Source organism: Aquarana catesbeiana, linkage group LG01, assembly GCF_042186555.1.
Source record: "Aquarana catesbeiana isolate 2022-GZ linkage group LG01, ASM4218655v1, whole genome shotgun sequence".
Classification (NCBI taxonomy): domain Eukaryota; kingdom Metazoa; phylum Chordata; class Amphibia; order Anura; family Ranidae; genus Aquarana; species Aquarana catesbeiana.
Window position 1 is genome coordinate 891,067,150 of NC_133324.1, and position 25,494 is coordinate 891,092,643.

Below are 25,494 nucleotides of genomic sequence, written 5' to 3' on the forward strand. Positions count from 1 at the left end.
AAGAGGAATTGCAGCTTATGCATGCATTTGCAAATGTGTGCCAACTAAACGCCTTTTTTTTTTTTTTTTTTTAAACGCAGACTATTGTTGGACTGGTTGATTTGGTTGGTAAGCAGACTGGTGGTTGGCGAGTTGAGCTGGGAATTTTTTCTGGTTTTGTCTTTCATACGTTTGCCCTTCCATGTGCTCCTTGCTGTGAACGTTAGTTGTAGGTGGGGGCAAAGGCCATCTTTGTTAACAGTACTCAGGTAGGCTGTGGCATTTAAACAATGCTCAGTGGGCACTAAGGGGTCCAAAGAAAATATCCCCCACACCATTACACCACCAGCCTGAACAGTTGATACAAGGCATAATGGATCCATGCTTTCACAAAAATTCTGACACTACCATCTGAATGTCGCAGCTGAAATCTAAACTCAGACTAGACAACGCTTCTCCAATCTTCTATTGTTCAATTTTGATGAGCTTGTGCGAATAGTAGCCCCAGTTTCCTGTTCTTAGCTGTCAGGAGTGGAACCTGGTGTGGTCTTCTGCTACTGTAGCCCATCTGCTTCAAGGTTCGATGCATCATGTGTTCAGAAATGGTAATCTGCATACCTTGATTGTAACGAGTAGATATCCGAGTTACTGTTGCCTTTCTATCATCTCAAATCAGTCTGCCCATTCTCCCCTGACATCAAAAAAGGCATTTTCATCCACACAACTTCGGCTCACTGGATGTTTTCTCTTTTTCGGATCATTCTCTGTAAACATTAGAGATAGTTGTGCGTGAAAATCCCAGTAGATCAGAAGTTTTTGAAATACTCCGACCAGCCCGTCTGGCACTAACAATCATGCCACGTTCAAAGTCACTTAAATCCCCTTTGTCCCCCATTCTGATGCTTGGTTTGAACTTCAGCAAGTAGTCTTTACCACATCTAAATGTACTGAGTTGTTGCCATCTGAATGGCAATAATAAATATAAGTGGGAGGAGTCTTGTTTGTGGGTCTCCTTGGATGCGTGTTCATTGTATACATCTATACACAGATACAGGTCACAATTATGGGGGCTAATTATATCCTCAGTTATATGAATTTGACAACGGCATACTGGGAGGATTTCCACATTTGGACTAACAACCCTTTTAGCTAATAGTGTTGTATAATCGTTCCATAGATGGAGGGTAAATTACACAAAAGTTGCCATTGCCTCAAGTGGGTTAGAAACATACCTAGAAGACAATTTTGCCAGGCTGAGAAAAAATTGCACCTAGGTAGAGGACTATACTTGGCATTCTATGCCTTAAGGTTGAAAACCTTCTTTGGGGGGTGTGGCTTGACCATGGCGGCATGAAGTAGCAGAGAGACTCAGCTCTGTATTGCCAGAGAACAATTTAGCATCTTACACCCCACCTACGAACCTGAGAGTCCCATGCCGAAGGGCAGAGGCTCTAGATCACAGAGCGTACCCGGCCATCCTTACATTAGCCGTTACCTGTCTGAGAGCCAGGGATTCTCCGGCGACAGCATCCAAGATGGCGCTCACTCGACAGAGCCAGCAGGACGCGGGGCCTAGTCAGCCCCCAGGACACACATCACAAAAAAGATGGCAGCAGTGGTGAGTCCGGACTGTTGCCCACTCTCTCCTATCTTCACACCGGCATTACCGCTGCTGAGCCCAACACCACAATCTGATGACCTACACAACCCAGTACGATCAGTCAGCCTGGAAGATGCAGATCTCAGGCAATTACTGCAGGCCCTACCCACGAAAGCTGACAACAAACAAATGCCGAGTCAGTGGACAGGAGCTTTGAAGAGAGGACATTGAGGACCTCAGGTCCAAACACACAGGCTGCAGACTTATGTTTGCAATCCCTGGAAGAACAGACCACATATGCCTCCCACATTGACACCTTAGAAACCCAGATGGATGCTTATCAGCAGCGCTTGGGGGACGTAGAAAATCTTAACAGGTGCAACAATATTAGGCTGAAAAAGGTATCCTGGAAGCTATCATGGGGGTTGGTCTTTGTGTCTCAGTGACCGCTATTTTCAATCATATCCTCGGGGACCCACCATCCTCCGCGAACAAGATAGACCGGGTCCCACCAGGTTCCAGCATCTAGAGCAGCCTCCCAGGAGGCCCCATGCGATGTACTGTGCTGAGTACACTTCTTTAAATGTGAAGGATGCCATCATGCGTGCAGCCTGGTAGAAAGGCCCACTAGATTTTGAAGGTGCCCAGATCCAGCTCTTTCCGGACCTCTGCCGTCACATGTTATATCGCAGAGGCCTGCTGAGACCACTGTTTGAGCTCATCCGTTCCGCTGGAGCCACCCACTCTCACTCCTGGTTAAAAAAAAGACAACCGGTCCTTCTCCCTGCTTAATACCCCTCAACTACCACAGGTCTTCTTGTTTCTGGACTGCCAGGCCATCGAAATACCAGACTGGACGGCCCTGCCAAGACAATGGGACAAACAGGGGGCCTTACTACAGCGTCCACAAAGACCGCAGATCCCTTCGGCCTCGCGCCCGGATCGGTTCGTGAGCACCCTGATGACCATGAAGATTAGACTAATTGGCTTTTTGATTTCAAGTTTACTGTAGAGGTCTACATCAAGTAAAGTATATCTGGGGACATTACCGCTTTTTTATATGGGCAAACCATTGTTTGCTGTATTGAAAGTTTTCTGCACTCACTCCATTAGAAGTTTATAGGATTACTCAGGGGTATATCTTATTACTTTATCTGCAGACTATAGCACATACTGCTGTACAGACACGTTTCAGTTACCCCATGACCTGGAAAGACTGGCTCTGAGCAGCCTGTCTCCTCCCTTCTTCATACTAAGGACATGGTGGCTACTTTGGAAAGGAATTGAGAGAGAATGAGGGGAGGAGGGAAAGAGACTGGTATATATAGTTTTATGTGCCCAGGTATGTTTCTTACTGTGTCCAATGAGTTACTGGTGTGTTGGCTGGGGGCGATGTCATGCCATTGGTTCTAATGTCAATATATCCCGGCATTGCTATTGACAATGATGGTAGAGTTCAATGCCTGCACCGCTCGGTGAGAGACGTCCTCAAAGGAGCTGACCGGTTTGTGCACCGGGTGGGGGTTTATAGCACCCTACCCGGTCCAGTGTATGACCTCTAGACATTTGATATTTCAGACTGTTCTTCACGATTCTGTTTGTACGTTGGGTCAGTTTCTGGCTACCTGGCTTTTGGGGTGCCCCAGAGAGGGTGCCTTAACAGCCAGGGGGCTGCGGCCCCAACTGCATGCTAGATGTCCCCGGCTGTTTGGAGGACTAATTTGCCATGACAACAGTTGCTAAAGCCCTCAGGGACCCAGTGCCTGAGGGAGGCCTATAAAGAGACTTGCGGAAGGCCTGTTGGGGACGATGATTCTGTCCTCAGAACAGTTGGGGGCAGTGCCACGGGGTGTCGCAGTGAGCCTCTTTATAAAAAGGGCTTTCCTATCAATTATAGACGATTTGTGTTCAATGTCAGCTTAGCTGCGATCTCGTACAGTGTGAAAGTGCTTAAAGTGGATGTAAACCCTTGTTCGGGGGGGGGGGGGGGGGGGCGTCCACCACTGGTGGCACTGTCCACTGTCACAGCAAAGCAATTAAGAACCACTAAGGGGCGTTTTTGACGCTCCCATCCTTTATAGACAAAATAGGAGGGATAGGGAAACACCTTTGCCAAGCGAGACGGCTTGTGGGTGCCAAAGGGGACAGGCACCTCTGCTGCATCCTCCATTTTAAAGTTTCCTGCACAGATGTAACCAGTGCGTCAACTAGCGTCTTCTCATGTTCAGTCCCAGGTCAGGGGGAAACATCCTCCCCATCAGACAAATCAGGGAGCGTGGCTGCAAACCCCGCAGGATGGGCCACGTCCGGGCGGCCGAGTCAGATTTAGATGGGGGAGGCCGGGGGATGCTTTTTGCTAGCCCGCCGCCCAAAGGCCACCTCCACCTGGGAAACAAAGGACTTCAGGATCGCTGTCAGTGCATCAAAGGGTGGTTGGGACCCCGAGGGACCAGCAGCCTCCGATAGGGGGGGGGTCAGGTGTGGAAACACGTTCCTGAGACTCCATAAGTAAAAAAGGGGAATCCGGGGATCCACCACAAAAAAAAACCAGTAGCACCACCGGGACACCAGCAAACAAAGCACCTCACAGCCAGCAGAGAGAGGGAGGGACCCCACCAGAGTAGCACCAGGCTGCGCCAGAAATGGCTGAGCTCCATGTGTGGTGTCCAAGGGAAGAAAAAGGAGGAAAATGGCGCCGGCTACAGTAAGCAGCTCCACGAGGCTCCGAGGGCCCCAGGAGGGATCCCTGGAGCCCTGACATTAGCCACAGTGAAGAGGGGAGGACCCGGGCACGAGACCACCATCAGCAGCCATCTCCCCCAACCGCCGCGAAGCCTGGCGGCGTGCCCCACACCGGTACAGTGCAGCATCCCCTGCCACTTACCAACCCAAAACGGGGGGGGGGGGTTGGGTATGGACCAAGATGACCCACAGGGGCCATCAAATCAAAAGAGGGGTCTGAGGGGGACCCGCAGGTCCGATAATCCAGGGAGGGGCCCGCGTCCACCCCAAACCCATTGAGGGGGAAACAGCTACGCGCCATACCAGGAACCAGGCAGGCACCACGCCAGACAGAACCTCCTCACCATCGAAATGGGGGGGGGCGGTTGGCCAGGAGGAACGCTGCGACACGGACCGCCACCCACTCGTATGCGGCCTCGCAAGCCAGCCCCCATCCAGTGGGGCTAGGTTGTGGTTGACCTAGAGCAGAGCTCTGGTCTGCACGCGCTTCCTGGCTAGACAGGGAACTAGGTCCTTACTCCCAACTAGGCAGAAAAAAAAAACTGAAGGCCTACAGCAGGGGGGGCATGTATACTACCTAGAACTGCCCATAGGCATAGCCAAGTATTTTTCCTGCCTAGTGTCCTACTCCTGCAGGGGGCAATATAACCCTATGGTTCTGAATATGGAGTGCTGTGTCCGTCAATGAGCGAAAGAAATGTTTTTGTTTTTTTTTTTCAAAATTGTTTATAGCGCAAAAAATAAAAAACTGCAGAAGATGATCCAATACCACCAAAAGAAAGCTATTTGTGGGGGGGGGGGGGAGACAAAAAAATGTATTTGTGTACAGTGTCACATGACTGCGCATTTGTCAGTTAAAGTAGCGCTGTTCTGCTCTATATGAGATTTTTGATGACTTCCCCTGCTGATGTTATTTCTGTGACGACTTTTGCTGATGTAATGTATTTTATTTTATGTGTGTATTTTTTCTTCTGTACAATGGTAAAGCAAAATAAAGCCCCCGTTCTTGTAAAAAGTAGCACAAAAATGGCCTGGTCATGAAAAAGGGGGGGGGGGGGGGGAATCGTCCGGAGCTGAAGTGGTTAATTTAGCTTGTCTGCAAATGCACCCGTGGCGCATGCGAGCACTGAGTAGCAGGGAGGTGGTTCGGTAGGAAAAGGGGCACTTTGCCCATCTCTCTGATTGGGGCTGTTGGCGGGATAAACTGGTACCAGAGTATAATGCCTCTGGGCAAGTCACCTGTATGGTAGGCCAAGGAGGACCAAGATGACATTGGGCCCGTTCCGGAAACCAGATGTTGAGAAACTTCCTGGTACTCAGGATGTGCACTACCTTTTTTTCACACTCCGGCGCCTTTCTGTTCCAGACTGATTGCCAAGAGGGGCTGACATCAAGGTAGCATTAGGGTCCATCTATACTTTAAGAGCTGCACTTACTAAGAGGTTTATGGGAGATATACCGCATAAAGGGATTGGACGCCTCTACCGTTTAAGCAAAGGCCTTGGCTGGGCTATAGCCATCCGCTCGTCATCTGGTAAGCAAGTTTTTTAATAAGTGGTGGCACTGATAAGGATATAGCTCACCTGGGTGTTGTATGTTTGAACTGCATTTCATTATCTTTGGATCACATAAGGCATCGCTGACCCGCATCTTTATATAGCGCAGCTTCTCCTTTCCATTACTGCTAAGAAAATTGTAAGTCCCTACAATTCTCACTGCCCACACCTCTGTAATAAACACTGAATTCTCATTAGAAACAGACACTTCTTGGAGTGCTGAGCAAATTTTGCATCCCATCTTTCATGGTAACTGCATCGCATGCAGGACACTTATGGAATCCCAATAAATGGAATAAACCAAAAACTTACACTCCTATTCCAGCATTGTAGATATCCACATTCCTGTGGCAGTGACTTCAAATGATATAGGATATGCAGTGCATACCATACACCTTAGGTTAATGTGTAGGTGTAACTATGATGCATTAAAAGGAACTGAACATACCCATCTTATTCAGCAAAGTGATCAGACACACATTTTTATACTTACACTATTCATGCCCGGCGTTGAATAGGAATATATAGATACAAAAAAAAAAAAAAAAAGTGAAAAACACACCAGACAGAGTGCAGAGTGAGAAGTCAGCTTCTTAGAGTGTGTTCATGGTGCCCATGTCATAGCAAAAATTACAGTTAAGATTCCAGATTCTTACAAGCTTGCTCTTTAGAACCTACAGAGAAGCAAAACAAGAAGGGAGGAACAGAGATGTTACCCAACTGACTCACATTTATGCGCTATAAAATATTTAGACATACCCACTAGCCACCAACAATGATTGGAAAGAAAAACAAATTTCACAAGAACCCAAGTATAAAGCCAAACATCCAGTTCTGTCAAATCCAACGATGCATGTAATCGAAATGTACCAAAGAAATGGCTGCCAGCTTCAGCATCAAACTCATGTGTCAATCAGTGAGCGGATACACAGCCGCATTCTACTCTGTATGCTTTTCAGTTCTCTATGACCATCCAAGTAGTTTCTCATTTCTGGTAAACCTAAACCACAATCTAAATATTTACTTCAAGTTCTTCAGAGACAGACATACTGCAAAAGCTTTATAGAGACATTCCTATACTTCTAAATTACAAAGTTAAATACTTTAAGGGCTCGTCCACACATGCGTTGATTATGAACAATGAAGCAATGCTCATTAAACACACCTATAGGATTTATGACGAGTTTTCGTTGTGTTTTTGAAGTGTTGGAAAAGCTTTAAAGTGATTGTAAACCTTTGAGTTGTTTTTTTTTTTTCTAAATAACAAACATGTCATACTTACCTCCACTGTGCAGCTCGTTTTGCACATCCTCTTCTGGGGTCCCTCGGTGGCTCCTCCCCACATCAGATAACCCCCTAGGAAAGGCGTTTCCTCGGGGGGGAGGGGGGGGGTTACCGTGCAGAAACACTCCCGAGTCCAGCATTTGCATCCATAGACACGAATGTCGGACCCGCCCCATTGGATTTGATTGACAGCAACGGGAGACAATGGCTGCGCTGCTATCAATCTATCCAATCAAGAGCCGGGACCCCGTGCAGACAGGTACAGCGCGTATCCGCCGAGGTGATGAAAGGGCTCAGGTAAATAAAACGGGGGGGGCTGATTACTGCCAGAAGTTTTTACACCTTAATGCACTAAGGTGAAAAAACACAAGGGTTTACAACCCCTTTAAGAATGCTCGATACATGACAATGAAAGGGTTGTTTTTCCAGTGGGAAGTGCTTAAAGAGGAAGTGATGTGGAGCAGGGGATCCCCAACCCCGGGGCCGTGCACCAGTGCCGCTCTGCGGTCTGTTTGTAACCGGGTGGCAGCGATGCACTGCAGGTGGTGAGCAAAGCGGCTCGATGTTTATTTACAGGAACTATTATGGGTACAGGTTCTACTGCGTTTGCCAATGACACATCCCCAAATTGTAATTGAAAGACCATTTTATGAGAAGACCCCTTCTGCCAGAATAATTACACCAACATGAGTTCACTTTATTAAAAGCATATCATTTTTCACAATTTTTTTTTTCAGTATCTGTGTACAATACATGACTGAGCACCGCACAGCCCCGTCTCTCCTCTTGTACCAGCTGCCCCAGTGCCTGGCATCAATCTCCACCCTTCCCTGTGTCCCGCCCCGCAACTCCCACCCCTGGTGATTGTGGTACATCGGCTGAAGAGGACAGAGGTGGTCTGAGATTAGAAAGAAATGAGAAATCTCATGGCCGTGTGTCTTCCAGGACAGTATCAGTAAGAATGGGACACTGCCATGGCCCGCTACTCATGTATTGTGTGTGCTCCAGATCAGCTCCAATGTCAGCTAACACCGGTGTGGGACAGGAGTGCTCTGACTTAACTGGCTGCTTGATTTTCCGAAAAATAAAGTGCAGCAAGTGCTTGAATCATCCTGATCCTGACACCGAGACCCGCCCCACCAAAAAATCTTTGCCATTGGCAATAATGCTCAATGTCTCTACTCCTACCTGGCACTGTCAGTATTGCTGGCTGGTTGATGCTTTTGCCTGCACACAGAAGCAAATGGTGCTACCACACGGCTGTTCTGTACAAACAGGAAGTGTCTGGAGCTGCTCTGTACTAGTTCTCTATTATTTCCCTGTGCATTCTGGGATACAAGAACCTCCGCTGCCTCTCCCTCAACACCCAGTTAACACTTTATAAATGCTTCACTAACATGACATAAATGCTCTAGGTGCTGTTAAAGTGCGGTTATAGAACATTACCACTACAAAATAAATAGAGGCATTTGTGCCTGATGAAAGAGACATGCTGCTTAATTGTTAACACAACCCAACGCTACGGCTCCTGTGTGTACAGCACTGCGTGGTACCATTGTAATATTCATAGCAGGTGTTGAAGGGCAGTTATGAAGATTCAAAAATGCTGAAGAAATGCAGCATAAAAACACGGGGTGTTGATGCACGTGTGAATGAGTCCTTAAAGTGGTTGTTAACCCACTGTACTAAAATAGTGTTATCCCCTTTGTATCATAATAACATTTGTCTCTGTGTAAACTGCACTCTGAGCGCTCAGCTGACATGTCAGCTCCCTTGTTCTTCCAGCTCAAAGCTAAATTGGGAGGGGCCGAGCCATTCTACTGATGTCAGCCAGTGGAGGAGGGGGAGAGCGCGCGCCGACAATCAGCTGAGCGGCGGGAGCCGTTTATACAGGTACAGATCGGCTGAGTTTCTACATTACACAGGCACAGATGTTCTAATGCTACAGAGGGAATAAGAAGATGTATTTAGAGATACGAGAGGAGCAGAAGGGGGCGGGCGCAGCTATGAGCAAGGAGGGGGGGGGGGGTGGAGACAGAGGACACAGACACAGGGAGAACTGCAGACAGGAGAGCTGTGGCTGACAGAATCACGCAACTAGACCACGATGTCAGGGGCTCAACAGCCATGATAATCGTGGTCTGTTTGCAGAGGGGGGGGGGTGTGGCCAGGCAGGATCAGCCAGGTTTTACAGGGGGCCAAATGACACAGCACATGCACTGTGCTGTATAACATGCTTTAAAGGCACAGGATCAGTTTTTTGGGGGGGGGTTAACAAACACTAATTTAATTGTATTTGTTAGGATAGTCTGGTTTCTAAAATACTAACCTTTACAACGCTGCCAGAAAAATCAGTCTTCTCACTACTCTGCCAAAACAGATCAAAAAAAGGTTAACGTTAATGCTGAGAAAACATTACTAGTGAATCCAGAGTCATCATACTGCATATTCCAAAATGTTTTCTTTTCCCACTCTCCAATTAAAGTAATCACGAAATCCATTTTAAGAACAATAAGGCTGCATTCACATTTAGCGTTTTGGGATCTCCTGCATAATCACTGCGATTGTGTCCATGATTTCCAATTGAACTGTAAGCGCAAAACGCAGGTTTACATGCCGTTAATTTTTAATGGCACCTAAAATACGGTGTGGTCTTGCCACAATAAATTGCGTTGCAATCTGCAAGGCATGAAGCTCGTTGCCCAAGAAGGAGCAGAAGCTTCTTTTGGGTGACAAGCTTTGAGCATTGCGGTTTTCCATGATAATCACAGTAAAACGGCACAGCGCTTTAGGTGCCATTGAAAATAATGGCACCGAACCTGCGTTTTGCAATTGCAGTGCAATTTAAGATTGTCACCAGAATCATAGCGATTCTGCCCGAGATTTCAAAATGGCAGTTTGAATGGAGCTTAAAGTACACCTGACACGAGAGGAATATGGGGGTGGCCATTACAGTCATCCATTTGAAATTTCTTTGCACTACAATGCTGTCTAATTATTTTATTGAAGTCAAGCTTACTTTCCATGAAAATTGTTTAATTCACATTATGTGCACCACAATTACAGCATCTTTAGGCTGGACACCAAAAATTATACTTGGATTTATAGATCTTTACTCTTCTACATGGAAGCCATCAGGTGCGACAGGAACGCAATGAGACATCCAGCTACCTAGGGCAACAGGTAATATTTTTATTGTACATTAGAGTGAAAAAAAAAAAAAGTCTTTTAGTCAGCTGGGCGATATGAAGCACATATGTGGCCCCTGACTCAAGTGACTGTGGATACGGGTCTAGGCTTTGGTCAATACGGTTCTACATGTAAACCTGTAAAAATATCCTTGGAAAGCACTTTGCCGCAAACCAACAGGAATTCGCTCTGGCGAATCATATTTTTACGGCGACAAAACAGACGATTGCCAAAGCCTGGAAATTGCCGGCTCTCAGCTTTAATGAGGTGAAACAACAGGTACACAGTACGCTAGTGAACGAAAAGCTCACAGCAATTCTTACGGACATGAATGACAAATTTTTCTGTATTTGACAACTATGGTTAGATCAGTTCCCTTCTAGGAGGCCACCCACATAAAATCCTGGAGCCATTAGCAGCCCTGATAAATGGGACATACCTAAAATGGGCCCTCCAGGGTATTAGCCCCGGTTCACACAGCGGCGACTTGTCAGGCCACTTAGCCGCCTGACAAGTCGCGTCCCGTTCTGTACTACGGAACCGTTCTAATAGGAGCGACGCAAGTCGCTCAGACTTAGAAAAAGGTTCCTGTAGTATTTTTGGGGCGACTTCAGGTGACTTGCATTGACTTCTATACAGAAGTCGTTTTGCAAGTCGCCGCTGAAGTCGTGTGCAAGTCGCCTTGGTGAGTCGATATGCAAATCGTGTTGCCCCTGTGTGAACCGGCACTAAGGGTTCTTTCACACAAGCGATCTGATTAGGTCCACCTGTCAGTTTTTCAGGTGGACCCTATTGGATGGTCATGCATTTCTATGGACTGGGTGGTGTAAACAGGATATGCATCTCCTCCGTTTGGGTGGACTGGATCGGAGGCAGCAAGGTGTAAATGGACAGCAGAGTCCATTTACACCCAGCCACCTGTAGAGCAGAGCGGGGTCTATCCATGTCCTCTCTGCATAAACCGAGAGTGGACATGGACCTGTCATCCGCCCCACTCAGCAGGGGATCTGTGAACAGATGCCCCTACTGATTGGATCGCATACTGCCTGTGTAAAAAGACCCCAATACTCCCTGCCCGTTCCTTTTTCCTCCCCCTCTTTCCTACATTTCTGTGACTCTCTCCCCTCTATTGATGTCCTCCTCTTGATGTATTATTTACAAGGTTTGGAAGCCTGATCCCCAATCAGGCGACCTAAAGAAATGGGGGCATATTGGACTATTGCGGTACAATAAACATTGGTGATAATATAGAAAATAAATCAGTGATATGAGATTGTATAATAGATTTTATTGATGCAGAAATACAAATCTTGATAATACAATACAGCATGATAGAGTTAAAAACATAGCGCCAGGTAGGGACGTGGTTGTACAATAAAACAATTGATCTCAGAAGTCAATTCCTCAACTAGTTTCGCGGACATAACCGCTTCATCAAGAGGGAGTCTGAGGATGGTTTATTATAGCTAGACCTAATAAAATAAAAAAAGGTACAATGTAATATGCCAAAGAGACATCTACAGTAAAATTGCATCATAGTTAGAGACATATAATAAAGTTTGACGGGGAAAAAAGACAAATCTGCTTACCCATGTCCCAATTGACCCCAAGCGCGGGGCTCCACCACCCTTTATTATATGTCTCTAACTATGATGCAATTTTACTGTAGATGTCTCTTTGGCATATTACATTGTACCTTTTTTTATTTTATTAGGTCTAGCTATAATAAACCATCCTCAGACTCCCTCCTGATGAAGCGGTTATGTCCGCGAAACTAGTTGAGGAATTGACTTCTGAGATCAATTGTTTTATTGTACAACCACGTCCCTACCTGGCGCTATGTTTTTAACTCTATCATGCTGTATTGTATTATCAAGATTTGTATTTCTGCATCAAAAAAATCTATTATACAATCTCATATCACTGATTTATTTTCTATATTATCACCAATGTTTATTGTACCGCAATAGTCCAATATGCCCCCATTTCTTTAGGTCGCCTGATTGGGGATCAGGCTTCCAAACCTTGTAAATTATTCATTCCTGGATGATGGTACATGTTTATAATTTTCTACCTTAATATTTCACTATAGAGGCCATCTATTTATATATACACTTTGGGTGGATAACACACCCGGCACCTATGTTGAGTGGGAATCATTGAGTGAGCTGCTTGAGTGGACAGGGCTATTGGTCTGCCCTCCACCTCTCTGGCCCCAATTTTTCCCACCCCTCATTTTTAATCAACCCCCATCGACCATTTGTTTGTTTCTTTGGGGGGGCCTCTTTCAATATTCATCATTATTTGCTGCATACTACTATTTTCTATTTACTAACCCTGATGCAACCCTCCATGACAGACGCCCATCAGGCCGAGCAGACACAATTAATTAGGCTACCCGCCCTATCTTTTACATGGCTGTACCCAACCATGTGATAATCGTCCTCGGCCCTCACTGTTATATACTGCATTATGTAGTTTAACATCTATGGGTCTATGTCATGCCGGTGAATTGCATCAGTTTTAGGGTCTTTCATTAATCCCTAACTTATCAATTTTATGTCTCATTATGGCATCTTTCATCATACTTTTTATTATCAATGTGTTACTTTTTACTAATGTTTCTTTTTTCAACTGGTTAATCATTTTGTATACTGGGACCTTTCTGCTTCCCCCTTCTTGCCCCCCGACCCTGGCGCTGGTGTGCGGTCCTGCCCCTGTGCTTTTTCCGCGGCGGCCCGGTGGGGTCCCTGGCGGGGAGGTCGATCTCAGTCATGGGACCGCCCCCTCCTCTTGTACTCGTCCTGGCAGGGACTCTGTTCCCGTAGCCTCAGGGCTGGTGCGCATGCGCGGGCGCGCGACTATCTCGTGCGCGCGCAATGCGGGACCCCTGACCTTGCGACGTCATGCGCCGGCGTTCCACCGGCGTGTGGCAGCGTCGCTCGGTTGGGAGCTATTAAAGGCAGGCTTAGCCTGTCTATTCATTGACGGTCGGTTCCGGGTTCCGGGCATTGTGCAATATGGCCAGCTTACAGTAAGTTACAAGGGATTACTCTATTTACTCTATTATCCTGCTGTCCCGTACCTCAGGGCACCAGCTTGGGTGTATAATGATTGTACATTTTCTTCCTTTTAGATGCTCCAGGCATGGGCGAATATGCCGTACTCCGCTTCCGCCCGCTGCCTGTAATCCTCAATTGCCCTTCCCCGGCCTTATATGGTATTGGCCCCCTTCTGGGCGCCTTCCCGGATACCTCCCCATGTTTTTACTTCAGCATTAGGTATTACTATGCCCTCAATCACTTCACCAAAACCCTCTTTCCCCTCTTTTTCCCCCCTTCCCCTTCCCCCCAATTTTTCATTTTCCAGTCTTTCCTCTTGTCTCTGTCACCCCCATCCTGGTCCCCCACCTCTCCAGTCCTCCCTCCCCCTTTGTTTTCCCTTCCCCCACACTTTCACTTTCCTACACTATATCCCACTAATGTTCCCCACCTTTTCACCATGGTTATCATAATTTTTATGTTTCCCTCCGTTGGTTTGCAAATTGCAATCCTCACAGTAGTCCCCACACTCTTACCAATTTACTTCCCTCACCTTCCAGTGTCACTTTTTTCACTCGTTTTTTATTGGCAAAACAGTATACCCGACCATTCTCACGTTCTCTTTCCTATTATCCCCGTCATTGCTGCAGCTCCCCCGGGTCGCCGTGGGAGATCACTCCAGGGTGGTGGAGCCCCGCGCTTGGGGTCAATTGGGACATGGGTAAGCAGATTTGTCTTTTTTCCCCGTCAAACTTTATTATATGTCTCTAACTATGATGCAATTTTACTGTAGATGTCTCTTTGGCATATTACATTGTACCCTTTTTTTATATTTTTTATTTTATTAGGTCTAGCTATAATAAACCATCCTCAGACTCCCTCCTGATGAAGCGGTTATGTCCGCGAAACTAGTTGAGGAATTGACTTCTGAGATCAATTGTTTTATTGTACAACCACGTCCCTACCTGGCGCTATGTTTTTAACTCTATCATGCTGTATTGTATTATCAAGATTTGTATTTCTGCATCAATAAAATCTATTATACAATCTCATATCACTGATTTATTTTCTATATTATCACCAATGTTTATTGTACCGCAATAGTCCAATATGCCCCCATTTCTTTAGGTCGCCTGATTGGGGATCAGGCTTCCAAACCTTGTAAATTATTCATTCCTGGATGATGGTACATGTTTATAATTTTCTACCTTAATATTTCACTATAGAGGCCATCTATTTATACTCCTCTTGATGTAAACATAAGCAACACCTTTTGCAAGGCCATATGCTTGTATCAGATTGTGCCAAGGCATCTCTAGATTATTTGTGGGTCTCTAGCCAGATTTTCTATAAAGCCCGTAACAGAGGCTGAATATCGAGCGACATTCGGCCCGTGTGCACTGCAGCTGCTTCGACAGAAGCCAGACATTTGTTCGACTTCTGTCAAAGGGGCAGGACCGAATAAGGTCTGCTGATCGGCTCCCATTCAGAGCTCTCAGCCAATGACTGAGAGTGCTGACCGGAGTGTTATATCGAGGGGGCGTCCATATCAGAACACAATAGAACAGCAGGGGAGATAGCTGAACATTGGATTGTTAGTACAGCGGCTCCGACCTGAGCTGTCAGTTTCTTTTTCGTTCAGCCCGATGGGTAAACCGTACGAGCATTTCGCAATAAAAGCTGTTTTTTTTTGTTTTTTTTAATTCTGACTCGATTTGCAAGCGTTGTCTTGCAAGACGAGCAGGATTCAAGGCTCTGGGGTGTGCGCATTACCTGTTCCAGAGTGTCTCCGAGGTTCTCCGAGTGTCTTCGGCGCCCCCCCCCCCCCCCCCCACCTCTGGCCACATGTGATACTGCATACACTAGCAGTGACACTAGAACAAAATTATCTGAGTGTCCATTGATTCCAATGGGGAAACTCGCCTTGATATACGAGTGCTTTGGATTACAAGCATTCTTCTGGAACGGATTATGCACTTAATCCAAGATACTACTGTATAAGCACTTTCCACAGCTGATTTAATTATTTACTGAGTATACAGCTTCTTAATCTTTTAATCCTTGCCAATGTTTTAGTTTAAGTTGGTGCCATGGCCAATGTCGCAGGTTTCCTGTTACAGGGTGGCTCCCTTTTTTTGCATGCATACGACCCCTTGCCTCCACATTTATGTTGTCCTAGGCAACCCTTTGTTTTGCGCACTCTCATGCTATGTATCAACCTGTGCATCTATATTGTCTATATAACCCCTGCATGGGTATACTGGAACATTTTCTCCATGTCAAGATTTTTTTTCTTCAATTTTCTTTGTACACACAGGAATTCCTTATGTGTGTGACTTGATGCTCCAATAAAGTTTTTTTGTTGCAATATACATTTTATTTGCCTGGAGAGACATTAAAAAAAATGACTCCATTATAAGTGCATCACAATTATTAGATGCATAGATATTTTCTTTAAAACTGGAGATCAACTTTAAAGCAAGCCGGTCCTAAAGAAATAAAAAAAAGTGAAATCACTTCTCTGGGAAGCCCCCAGACTTTGCTTGAAAAAAGTTCAGTCTGGGCCCTACCTACTACACAAGCAACGTGACCACATTCAGTCTTGCAGTGGAGTCTATACTCCTCTCTATGGCTGCATCGAGTATGGACCAGCCATTGGGATGAATGAGGCCATGGTTTGCATGCACAGTATGTGCGGGGCAAAGATGGGACTGTCGCTCTGTGAAGGCTGTGCAGGTCAAGTAACAAGTTTAAAAACTTGTAGTTCTCAAATGAATACAAGTGTGGTGATCAGCGCCCTTGCAGTCCACTGACACTTCCTCCGGCTGAAAGCCTGTACCTCTATACAGACACAGAGCTGGAGGAAGGGTGTGCAGGAGCCTGGCATTACACCCGCCATCCACTGGCCACTTCTCCAATGCTTTGCAGGCTTTTTTACAATAATATAAATAGAAGATGATCACATTTTTCCAGCAAAACAAAAATCTGCATTAATTTTTTGTAATGGGTGGACTCTACCCTTTAAAAAGGCCTTACTCTCAATGGTATGGTCCATTCACAGCGGTATGTAAGCACCTCTGTGGGGTGTTTAGCTTAGAATAGTTCTAGGGAAGGGGGAAGCGATTGGTGGCTAAAATAGTGGGGTTTTTTGTTTTTAACTTGAGAGATTCTTGTGTGAGCTCTGGTCTACATAAATACAGTTGGGTTTTATACTTCAGCTGTAGGGCCTCACCATCCCCGCCTCCCAGGGGGCCCAAAAAAGGAGGGGGGCGATTACCCCTCCACGTCCAAGAGGGACAGGAGAGGGGGGGGGGCTGTCGCCCCCCACCTCCAAGAGGGACAGGAGAAGGAGGGGGGGGGGAGAGCTGTCGTCGCCCCCCCCAGAGGGACAGGAGAAGGAGGGGGGGGGAGAGCTGTCGTCGCCCCCCAGAGGGACAGGAGAAGGAGGGGGGGGGAGAGCTGTCGTCGCCCCCCCAGAGGGACAGGAGAAGGAGGGGGGGGGAGAGCTGTCGTCGCCCCCCCAGAGGGACAGGAGAAGGAGGGGGGGGGAGAGCTGTCGTCGCCCCCCCAGAGGGACAGGAGAAGGAGGGGGGGGGAGAGCTGTCGTCGCCCCCCCAGAGGGACAGGAGAAGGAGGGGGGGGGAGAGCTGTCGTCGCCCCCCCAGAGGGACAGGAGAAGGAGGGGGGGGGAGAGCTGTCGTCGCCCCCCCAGAGGGACAGGAGAAGGAGGGGGGGGGAGAGCTGTCGTCGCCCCCCCAGAGGGACAGGAGAAGGAGGGGGGGGGGAGAGCTGTCGTCGCCCCCCCAGAGGGACAGGAGAAGGAGGGGGGGGGAGAGCTGTCGTCGCCCCCCCAGAGGGACAGGAGAAGGGGGGGGGGGAGAGCTGTCGTCGCCCCCCCAGAGGGACAGGAGAAGGAGGGGGGGGGAGAGCTGTCGTCGCCCCCCCCAGAGGGACAGGAGAAGGAGGGGGGGGGGGAGAGCTGTCGTCGCCCCCCCAGAGGGACAGGAGAAGAGGGGGGGGGGGAGAGCTGTCGTCGCCCCCCCAGAGGGACAGGAGAAGGAGGGGGGGGGAGAGCTGTCGTCGCCCCCCAGAGGGACAGGAGAAGGAGGGGGGGGGGAGAGCTGTCGTCGCCCCCCCAGAGGGACAGGAGAAGGAGGGGGGGGGAGAGCTGTCGTCGCCCCCCCAGAGGGACAGGAGAAGGAGGGGGGGGGAGAGCTGTCGTCGCCCCCCCAGAGGGACAGGAGAAGGAGGGGGGGGGAGAGCTGTCGTCGCCCCCCCAGAGGGACAGGAGAAGGAGGGGGGGGAGAGCTGTCGTCGCCCCCCCAGAGGGACAGGAGAAGGAGGGGGGGGAGAGCTGTCGTCGCCCCCCCAGAGGGACAGGAGAAGGAGGGGGGGGAGAGCTGTCGTCGCCCCCCCCAGAGGGACAGGAGAAGGAGGGGGGGGGAGAGCTGTCGTCGCCCCCCCAGAGGGACAGGAGAAGGAGGGGGGGGGAGAGCTGTCGTCGCCCCCCCAGAGGGACAGGAGAAGGAGGGGGGGGGAGCTGTCGTCGCCCCCCCAGAGGGACAGGAGAAGGAGGGGGGGGGAGCTGTCGTCGCCCCCCCCAGAGGGACAGGAGAAGGAGGGGGGGGGAGCTGTCGTCGCCCCCCCAGAGGGACAGGAGAAGGAGGGGGGGGGAGCTGACGCCCCCCAGAGGGACAGGAGAAGGAGGGGGGGGGAGCTGACGCCCCCCAGAGGGACAGGAGAAGGAGGGGGGGGGAGCTGACGCCCCCCAGAGGGACAGGAGAAGGAGGGGGGGGGGGAGCTGACGCCCCCCAGAGGGACAGGAGAAGGAGGGGGGGGGGAGCTGACGCCCCCCCAGAGGGACAGGAGAAGGAGGGGGGGGGGGAGCTGACGCCCCCCCAGAGGGACAGGAGAAGGAGGGGGGGGGAGCTGACACCCCCCCAGAGGGACAGGAGAAGGAGGGGGGGGAGCTGACGCCCCCCAGAGGGACAGGAGAAGGAGGGGGGGGGGGGGGGGGAGAGCTGTCGTCGCCCCCCAGAGGGACAGGAGAAGGAGGGGGGGGGGAGCTGACGCCCCCCAGAGGGACAGGAGAAGGAGGGGGGGGGAGCTGACGCCCCCCAGAGGGACAGGAGAAGGAGGGGGGGGGAGCTGACGCCCCCCAGAGGGACAGGAGAAGGAGGGGGGGGGGGGGGGAGAGCTGTCGTCGCCCCCCAGAGGGACAGGAGAAGGAGGGGGGGGGAGCTGTCGCCCCCCCCAGAGGGACAGGAGAAGGAGGGGGGGGGAGCTGTCGCCCCCCCCAGAGGGACAGGAGAAGGAGGGGGGGGGAGCTGTCGCCCCCCCCAGAGGGACAGGAGAAGGAGGGGGGGGAGCTGACGCCCCCCAGAGGGACAGGAGAAGGAGGGGGGGGGGGGAGCTGACACCCCCCCAGAGGGACAGGAGAAGGAGGGGGGGGAGGAGCTGACACCCCCCCAGAGGGACAGGAGAAGGAGGGGGGGGAGCTGACGCCCCCCAGAGGGACAGGAGAAGGGGGGGGGGGCTCACACTAGGGTTGCCACATCATCCCTGTAATCCAGGACACATATGAATTATACAGGTTCTGGGGCTAATGTAATGCAGATAAGGCACTGAGTTTAATTACCATCTTAGTCAGCCACAGAATCTGTGTAATGAACGTGTCCTGGATTAAAGGTATGAGGTGACAACCCTAGCTCACACCTCCCCATTAAAACAAGAGAAGGGGCTCAGACTCCTACATCCGTGTATAAGGGCCCCTAGGTCAGTGTTCTCCTATGAGAACTCCTCATACACATATGTGCACAGCACTCACTTGGCAGCAGACAGCTGTAAGGCCTACACATGGACTGCACACCTAGGAGCTCCCATGACAACCCTTCACATAACAATGCTCACCGCTCCACCTCTCCCCGCTCTCAGCTCACCTCTCTCTCCGGTCACAGACTCGTTATAGAGCCCACAAACCCCTTCAAAACCGTCCCCGTCCAACTGTCTACTTTTCAGTTTCGCTTCAACTTCCGCCTCAGCCCGGAGCATGCCGGGAGATGTAGTGCTGAGGCCGACCGGCTCACAGGGCGCATGCGCAAGGAGTGGGATTCGCCGTTCAAACCTGATGTGGGCGGGCGATGGCGTGATTGGTCAGTTGTGGCTACAGCAAAGCTCGGGGCTGTGAAGGTCTCGCAGTTTCTCAGTTTGGTCTTCTGAGCTCCAAGTTTTGTGTTGTCACCAATCACCATTCTACAGCCTGGAGGGGGGTGGGCTGAGACTTCCCCAGACTCTCCCTGTACTGAGGACAGCATGGGGGAGTGCTGGACATGCTGGGACTTGTTGTGTTCAGGGGAACCCCTGTGTGACATGAAGGGACCCCAACACTGGTGAACCCATCCATGTTCAGGGGGGGGGGGGGGCAGAATATACAAGAAGCCATCCTCTGTTATTCTCCTCCTGCTGGAATCCGGCTTCTGCTCTCCCTCCCGCCATCAATCAGCAGGAGGAGAATACAGAGCATGGCTTCTTCTATATTCTGCCCCCCCCCCTCCTGTCCGGGGTACTCTGATGTCTGCTGGACGGCCCCCAGTGTGCTCCCCTAATCCCCCCACACCATGCGGGGGGCGGGGCCGAGTCTTACATTCAGCCTCTATGGACGCCCAATGCTGGACACGGGAGCGCGCCCGCAAGGTAACCCCCCGGAAGAGAGAGAGCTTCTCCTGGGGGGGGGGGTTATCTGATGTGGGGAGGAGCCGCCGGGGGACCCCAGAAGAGGATTATCGGGGCCACTCTGTGCAAAACGAGCTGTACAGTGCAGGTAAGTATGACATGTTTGTTATTAAAAAAAAACCCCTTACAATCACTTTAAGGATGGAGAGGGACAGGTAAATATGTAATATATCGGCCCCTTCCCTTTCTGAATTTGTGAGTGATCGATCATTCACTGTGTTCATTCATAACTGAAGAATAGGAAACTGTTTACTATGCTTCTGTTTGTGAATGACCAGGAAGACAGAGCAGAGCTCTTCCTTTCCATTCTGTGCACCTGAGGCTGTGAAATATCTTTCACCAAACACCCCAAGCAGGGCTGCTAAAAAAAACTTGTACAAAATAAATAAATAATAATAATTAAAAAAAACACTGATAACCATCCACTGTTCTACCTACACCGTCCACTGCTCTACTTACAAAGTCTACTGCCCTACTAACACCATCTACTGATCCTGTCCTCTGCTCTCCTTTGCACCATCCACTGCTCTACTGACTGTCCTACTGACAAAGTCCACTGCCCTAATGACTCCATCCACTGATCCTGTCCTCTGCCTTACTGACACCATCCACTGCTCTACTGATCCTGTCCTCTGCCTTACTGACACCATCCACTGCTCTACTGATCCTGTCCTCTGCCTTACTGACACCATCCACTGCTCTACTGATCCTGTCCTCTGCCTTACTGACACCTTCGACTGCTCTACTGATCCTGTCCTCTGCCTTACTGACACCTTCGACTGCTCTACTGATCCTGTCCTCTGCCTTACTGACACCTTCGACTGCTCTACTGATCCTGTCCTCTGCCTTACTGACACCATCCACTGCGCTACTGATCCTGTCCTCTGCCCTACTGACACCATCCACTGCTCTACTGATCCTGTCCTCTGCTCTCCTTTGCACCATCCACTGCTCTACTGACTGTCCTACTGACAAAGCCCACTGCCCTAATGACTCCATCCACTGATCCTGTCCTCTGCCTTACTGACACCATCCACTGCTCTACTGATCCTGTCCTCTGCCTTACTGACACCATCCACTGCTCTACTGATCCTGTCCTCTGCCTTACTGACACCATCCACTGCTCTACTGATCCTGTCCTCTGCCTTACTGACACCATCCACTGCTCTACTGATCCTGTCCTCTGCCTTACTGACACCTTCGACTGCTCTACTGATCCTGTCCTCTGCCTTACTGACACCTTCGACTGCTCTACTGATCCTGTCCTCTGCCTTACTGACACCTTCGACTGCTCTACTGATCCTGTCCTCTGCCTTACTGACAGCTTCAACTGCTCTACTGATCCTGTCCTCTGCCTTACTGACACCATCCACTGCGCTACTGATCCTGTCCTCTGCCCTACTGACACCATCCACTGCTCTACTGATCCTGTCCTCTGCCTTACTGACACCTTCCACTGCTCTACTGATCCTGTCCTCTGCCTTACTGACACCTTCCACTGCTCTACTGATCCTGTCCTCTGCCTTACTGACACATAGCTGCCAACTGTCCCGGATTTCCCGGGACATTCCCGGGACTTGGACTTCATTCCCGGATTTGTGGTGTCCCGGGAAATGTCCCGAAAAATCCGGTTCCCGTTTTCGAAACCGCTGCCGCCGCTAGAGGTCGGCGGCCGGCGGAGACATTGTCTCCGCCGGCCGCCATTTTGTGGAAGTTCAGGAAGACAGCTGGGGGGGGCTAGACGAAGCTTCTGCGTCGCCGCCCACCCCCTGCCCCGCTCCGCCTCGGCCCGCCCCGCTCCGCCTCGGCCCGCCTACCCCCGCCCCGCTGCCAGTCTGATATGGAAAGGGGCGGGGGTTCTAGCCATGCTGCGGACACACCTCTGAGGTGGGGGGGGGAGCGCGCGCACCGCTGTGGGACACCTGATGTGAGTTGGGGGGGGGCACTGGGGACACCTGATGTGAGTGGGGGGGGCACTGGGGACACCTGATGTGAGTGGGGGGGCACTGGGGACACCTGATGTGAGTAGGGGGGGGCACTGGGGACACCTGATGTGAGTGGGGGGGGGCACTGGGGACACCTGATTTGAGGGGGGGGCACTGGGGACACCTGATGTGAGTGGGGGGGCACTGGGGACACCTGATGTGAGGGGGGGCACAGGGGACTCCTAATGTGAGGGGGAGCTCCGCCGGGGACACCTGATGTGAGGGGGGGCTCCGCCGGGGACTCCTGATGTGAGGGGGAGCTCTGCCGGGGACACCTGATGTGAGGGGGGCTCCACCGGGGACTCCTGATGTGAGGGGGGCTCCGCCAGGGACTCCTGATGTGAGGGGGGACTCCGCCGGGGACTCCTGATGTGAGGGGGGACTCCTGATTGTGAGGGGGGGCTCCGCCGGGGACTCCTGATGTGAGGGGGGACTCCTGATTGTGAGGGGGGGCTCCGCCGGGGACCCCTGATGTGAGGGGGAGCTCCACCGGGGACTCCTGATGTGAGGGGGGGCTCCGCCGGGGACTCCTGATGTGAGGGGGGGGCTCCGCCGGGGACTCCTGATGTGAGGAGAGCTCTGCCGGGGACACCTGATGTGAAGGGGGCTCCGCCGGGGACTCCTGATGTGAGGGGGGCTCCACCGGGGGACTCCTGATGTGAGGGGGGACTCCGCCGGGGACTCCTGATGTGAGGGGGGACTCCTGATTGTGAGGGGGGAGCTCCGCCGGGGACTCCTGATGTGAGGGGGGACTTCTGATTGTGAGGGGGGGGCTCCGCCGGGGACCCCTGATGTGAGGGGGAGCTCCACCGGGGACTCCTGATGTGAGGGGGGGCTCCGCCGGGGACACCTGATGTGAGGGGGGGCTCCGCCGGGGACTCCTGATGTGAGGGGGGACTCCTGATTGTGAGGGGGGGCTCCGCCGGGGACTCCTGATGTGAGGGGGGACTTCTGATTGTGAGGGGGGTCTCCGCCGGGGACCCCTGATGTGAGGGGGAGCTCCACCGGGGACTCCTGATGTGAGGGGGGGCTCCGCCGGGGACACCTGATGTGAGGGGGGCTCCGCCGGGGACACCTGATGTGAGGGGGGCTCCGCCGGGGACTCCTGATGTGAGGGGGGGCTCCGCCGGGGACTCCTGATGTGAGGGGGGACTCCGCCGGGGACTCCTGATGTGAGGGGGGACTCCTGATTGTGAGGGGGGGCTCCGCCGGGGACCCCTGATGTGAGGGGGAGCTCCGCCGGGGACTCCTGTGAGGGGGGGCTCCGCCGGGGACTCCTGATGTGAGGGGGGGCTCCGCCGGGGACTCCTGATGTGAGGGGGGGCTCCGCCGGGGACTCCTGATGTGAGGGGGGGCTCCGCCGGGGACTCCTGATGTGAGGGGGGGCTCCGCCGGGGACTCCTGATGTGAGGGGGAGCTCCGCCAGGGACACCTGATGTTAGGGGGGGCTCCGCCGGGGACTCCTGATGTGAGGGGGGCTCAGCCGGGGACTCCTGATGTGAGGGGGGGCTCCGCCGGGGACTCCTGATGTGAGGGGGGGCTCCGCCGGGGACTCCTGATGTGAGGGGGGGCTCCGCCGGGGACTCCTGATGTGAGGGGGGGCTCCGCCGGGGACTCCTGATGTGAGGGGGGGCTCCGCCGGGGACTCCTGATGTGAGGGGGGGCTCCGCCGGGGACTCCTGGTGTGAGGGGGGGCTCCGCCGGGGACTCCTGGTGTGAGGGGGGGCTCCGCCGGGGACTCCTGGTGTGAGGGGGGGCTCCGCCGAGGACATCTGATGCAAGGACGGACTCTGCTCGGACATCTGAAGCAAGGACGGATGGCTGGTGGCAGGCGACGTGGCTAGTGACACGCTCAGGGATCCCACTGATTCTGCATTATGGTGAGTTGAATGATTTCATTTTATATTACAATATAATAATAGAAATAATGCGCTTCAATCATCCTGACACCATAACAACCATGGTGCCGGGATGATTGAAGTGCTAACACCAGGTGTTTGGAGTATCTTTATCTGCTGATTGTTAAACTTTCTAGAATACACATATTTCTATTGTGTAGGATCTTGGGCTGCTGTCCCGTCATTTCCCTCTCTCTCCCCCTCTCTCCCCCTCTCTCCCCCTCTCTCCCCCTCTCTCCCCCTCTCCATCCCTCATTCATTTCAGACTCTAACCACACCCTCTAGAGCCACGCCCATTTAAGCCACGCCCACAATTTCGCGTAAACCACGCGCGCCGCACTTGTCTATTTTGCTAGGCCACGCCTGCTGACGAATGCCCCGCCCCCTAATTATTGGACAGCTCCGCCTACAGCCACAAAAGTGTCCCACATTTTTTTTTTACAATGTTGGCAACTATGCTGACACCTTCCACTGCTCTAGTCCTCTGCCTTACTGACACCTTCCACTGCTCTACTGATCCTGTCCTCTGCATTACTGACACCATCCACTGCTCTACTGATCCTGTCCACTACCCTACTGACACCATCCACTGCTCTACTGATCCTGTCCACTACCCTACTGACACCATCCACTGCTCTACTGATCCTGTCCTCTGCCTTACTGACACCATCCACTGCTCTACTGATCCTGTCCTCTGCCTTACTGACACCTTCCACTGCTCTACTGATCCTGTCCACTACCCTACTGACACCATCCACTGCTCTACTGATCCTGTCCTCTGCCTTACTGACACCATCCACTGCTCTACTGATCCTGTCCTCTGCCTTACTGACACCTTCCACTGCTCTACTGATCCTGTCCTCTGCATTACTGACACCATCCACTGCTCTACTGATCCTGTCCTCTGCCACAATGACAAAGTACACTGCTCTACTTGCACCATCCACTGCTCTACTGACAATGTCCACTGCCCTGATGACACCATCCACTGCTTTACTTACGAAGTCTACTACCCTACTGACAATAAATAATAATAATGAGAACAAAATGGAGGTAGTACCAAATGTTGCACGATATTAGATTCATGGTGTATCAAGCACAACATTTCAGTACAAAAAAAAAATACTGCATCTAATTTTAGGGCACACAAGCACAATATATTACCCAATTTTTGGTAAAATATAAAAGATGATGTTGCGCCAAGAAAATACCGTATTTATTGGCGTATAACACGCACTTTTTTCCCCTTAAAATCAGGGGAAAGTCGCAGGTGCGTGTTATACGCCGATCCCGAACTGCACAACTCAAAAATCGCCGACCGCGATTTGAAAATGGCGCCGCCGGCGCCGAAATACACAGAGCCGGTCCTCGGCTCTTTCCGGCGGCTCTCGTTCATTTTCGGCTCCACTCGTAGTCCCGAGCGGAGCTATCCGAACCTACTCGGCTAGGTTCGGCTAGGTTCGGATAGCTCCGCTCGGGACTACGAGT

At 51.4% G+C, this 25,494-nt stretch overlaps 1 protein-coding gene across 1 annotated transcript in view; it reads right to left on the reverse strand.

The window, feature by feature from the left end:
* Window positions 1–19,478, reverse strand: part of RNF4 (ring finger protein 4) — a 45,618-nt gene extending 26,140 nt beyond the window's left edge. The window contains exons 1-3 of the mRNA XM_073610906.1: window positions 19,331–19,478; window positions 9,491–9,529; window positions 6,371–6,551 (exon numbers count right to left, since the gene is read on the reverse strand). Coding sequence (XP_073467007.1) covers window positions 6,371–6,379 — 9 coding nt within the window. The 5' untranslated portion in view covers window positions 6,380–6,551; window positions 9,491–9,529; window positions 19,331–19,478. The remainder of the gene's footprint in view (window positions 1–6,370; window positions 6,552–9,490; window positions 9,530–19,330) is intronic.
* Window positions 19,479–25,494: the final 6,016 nt, after the last annotated feature.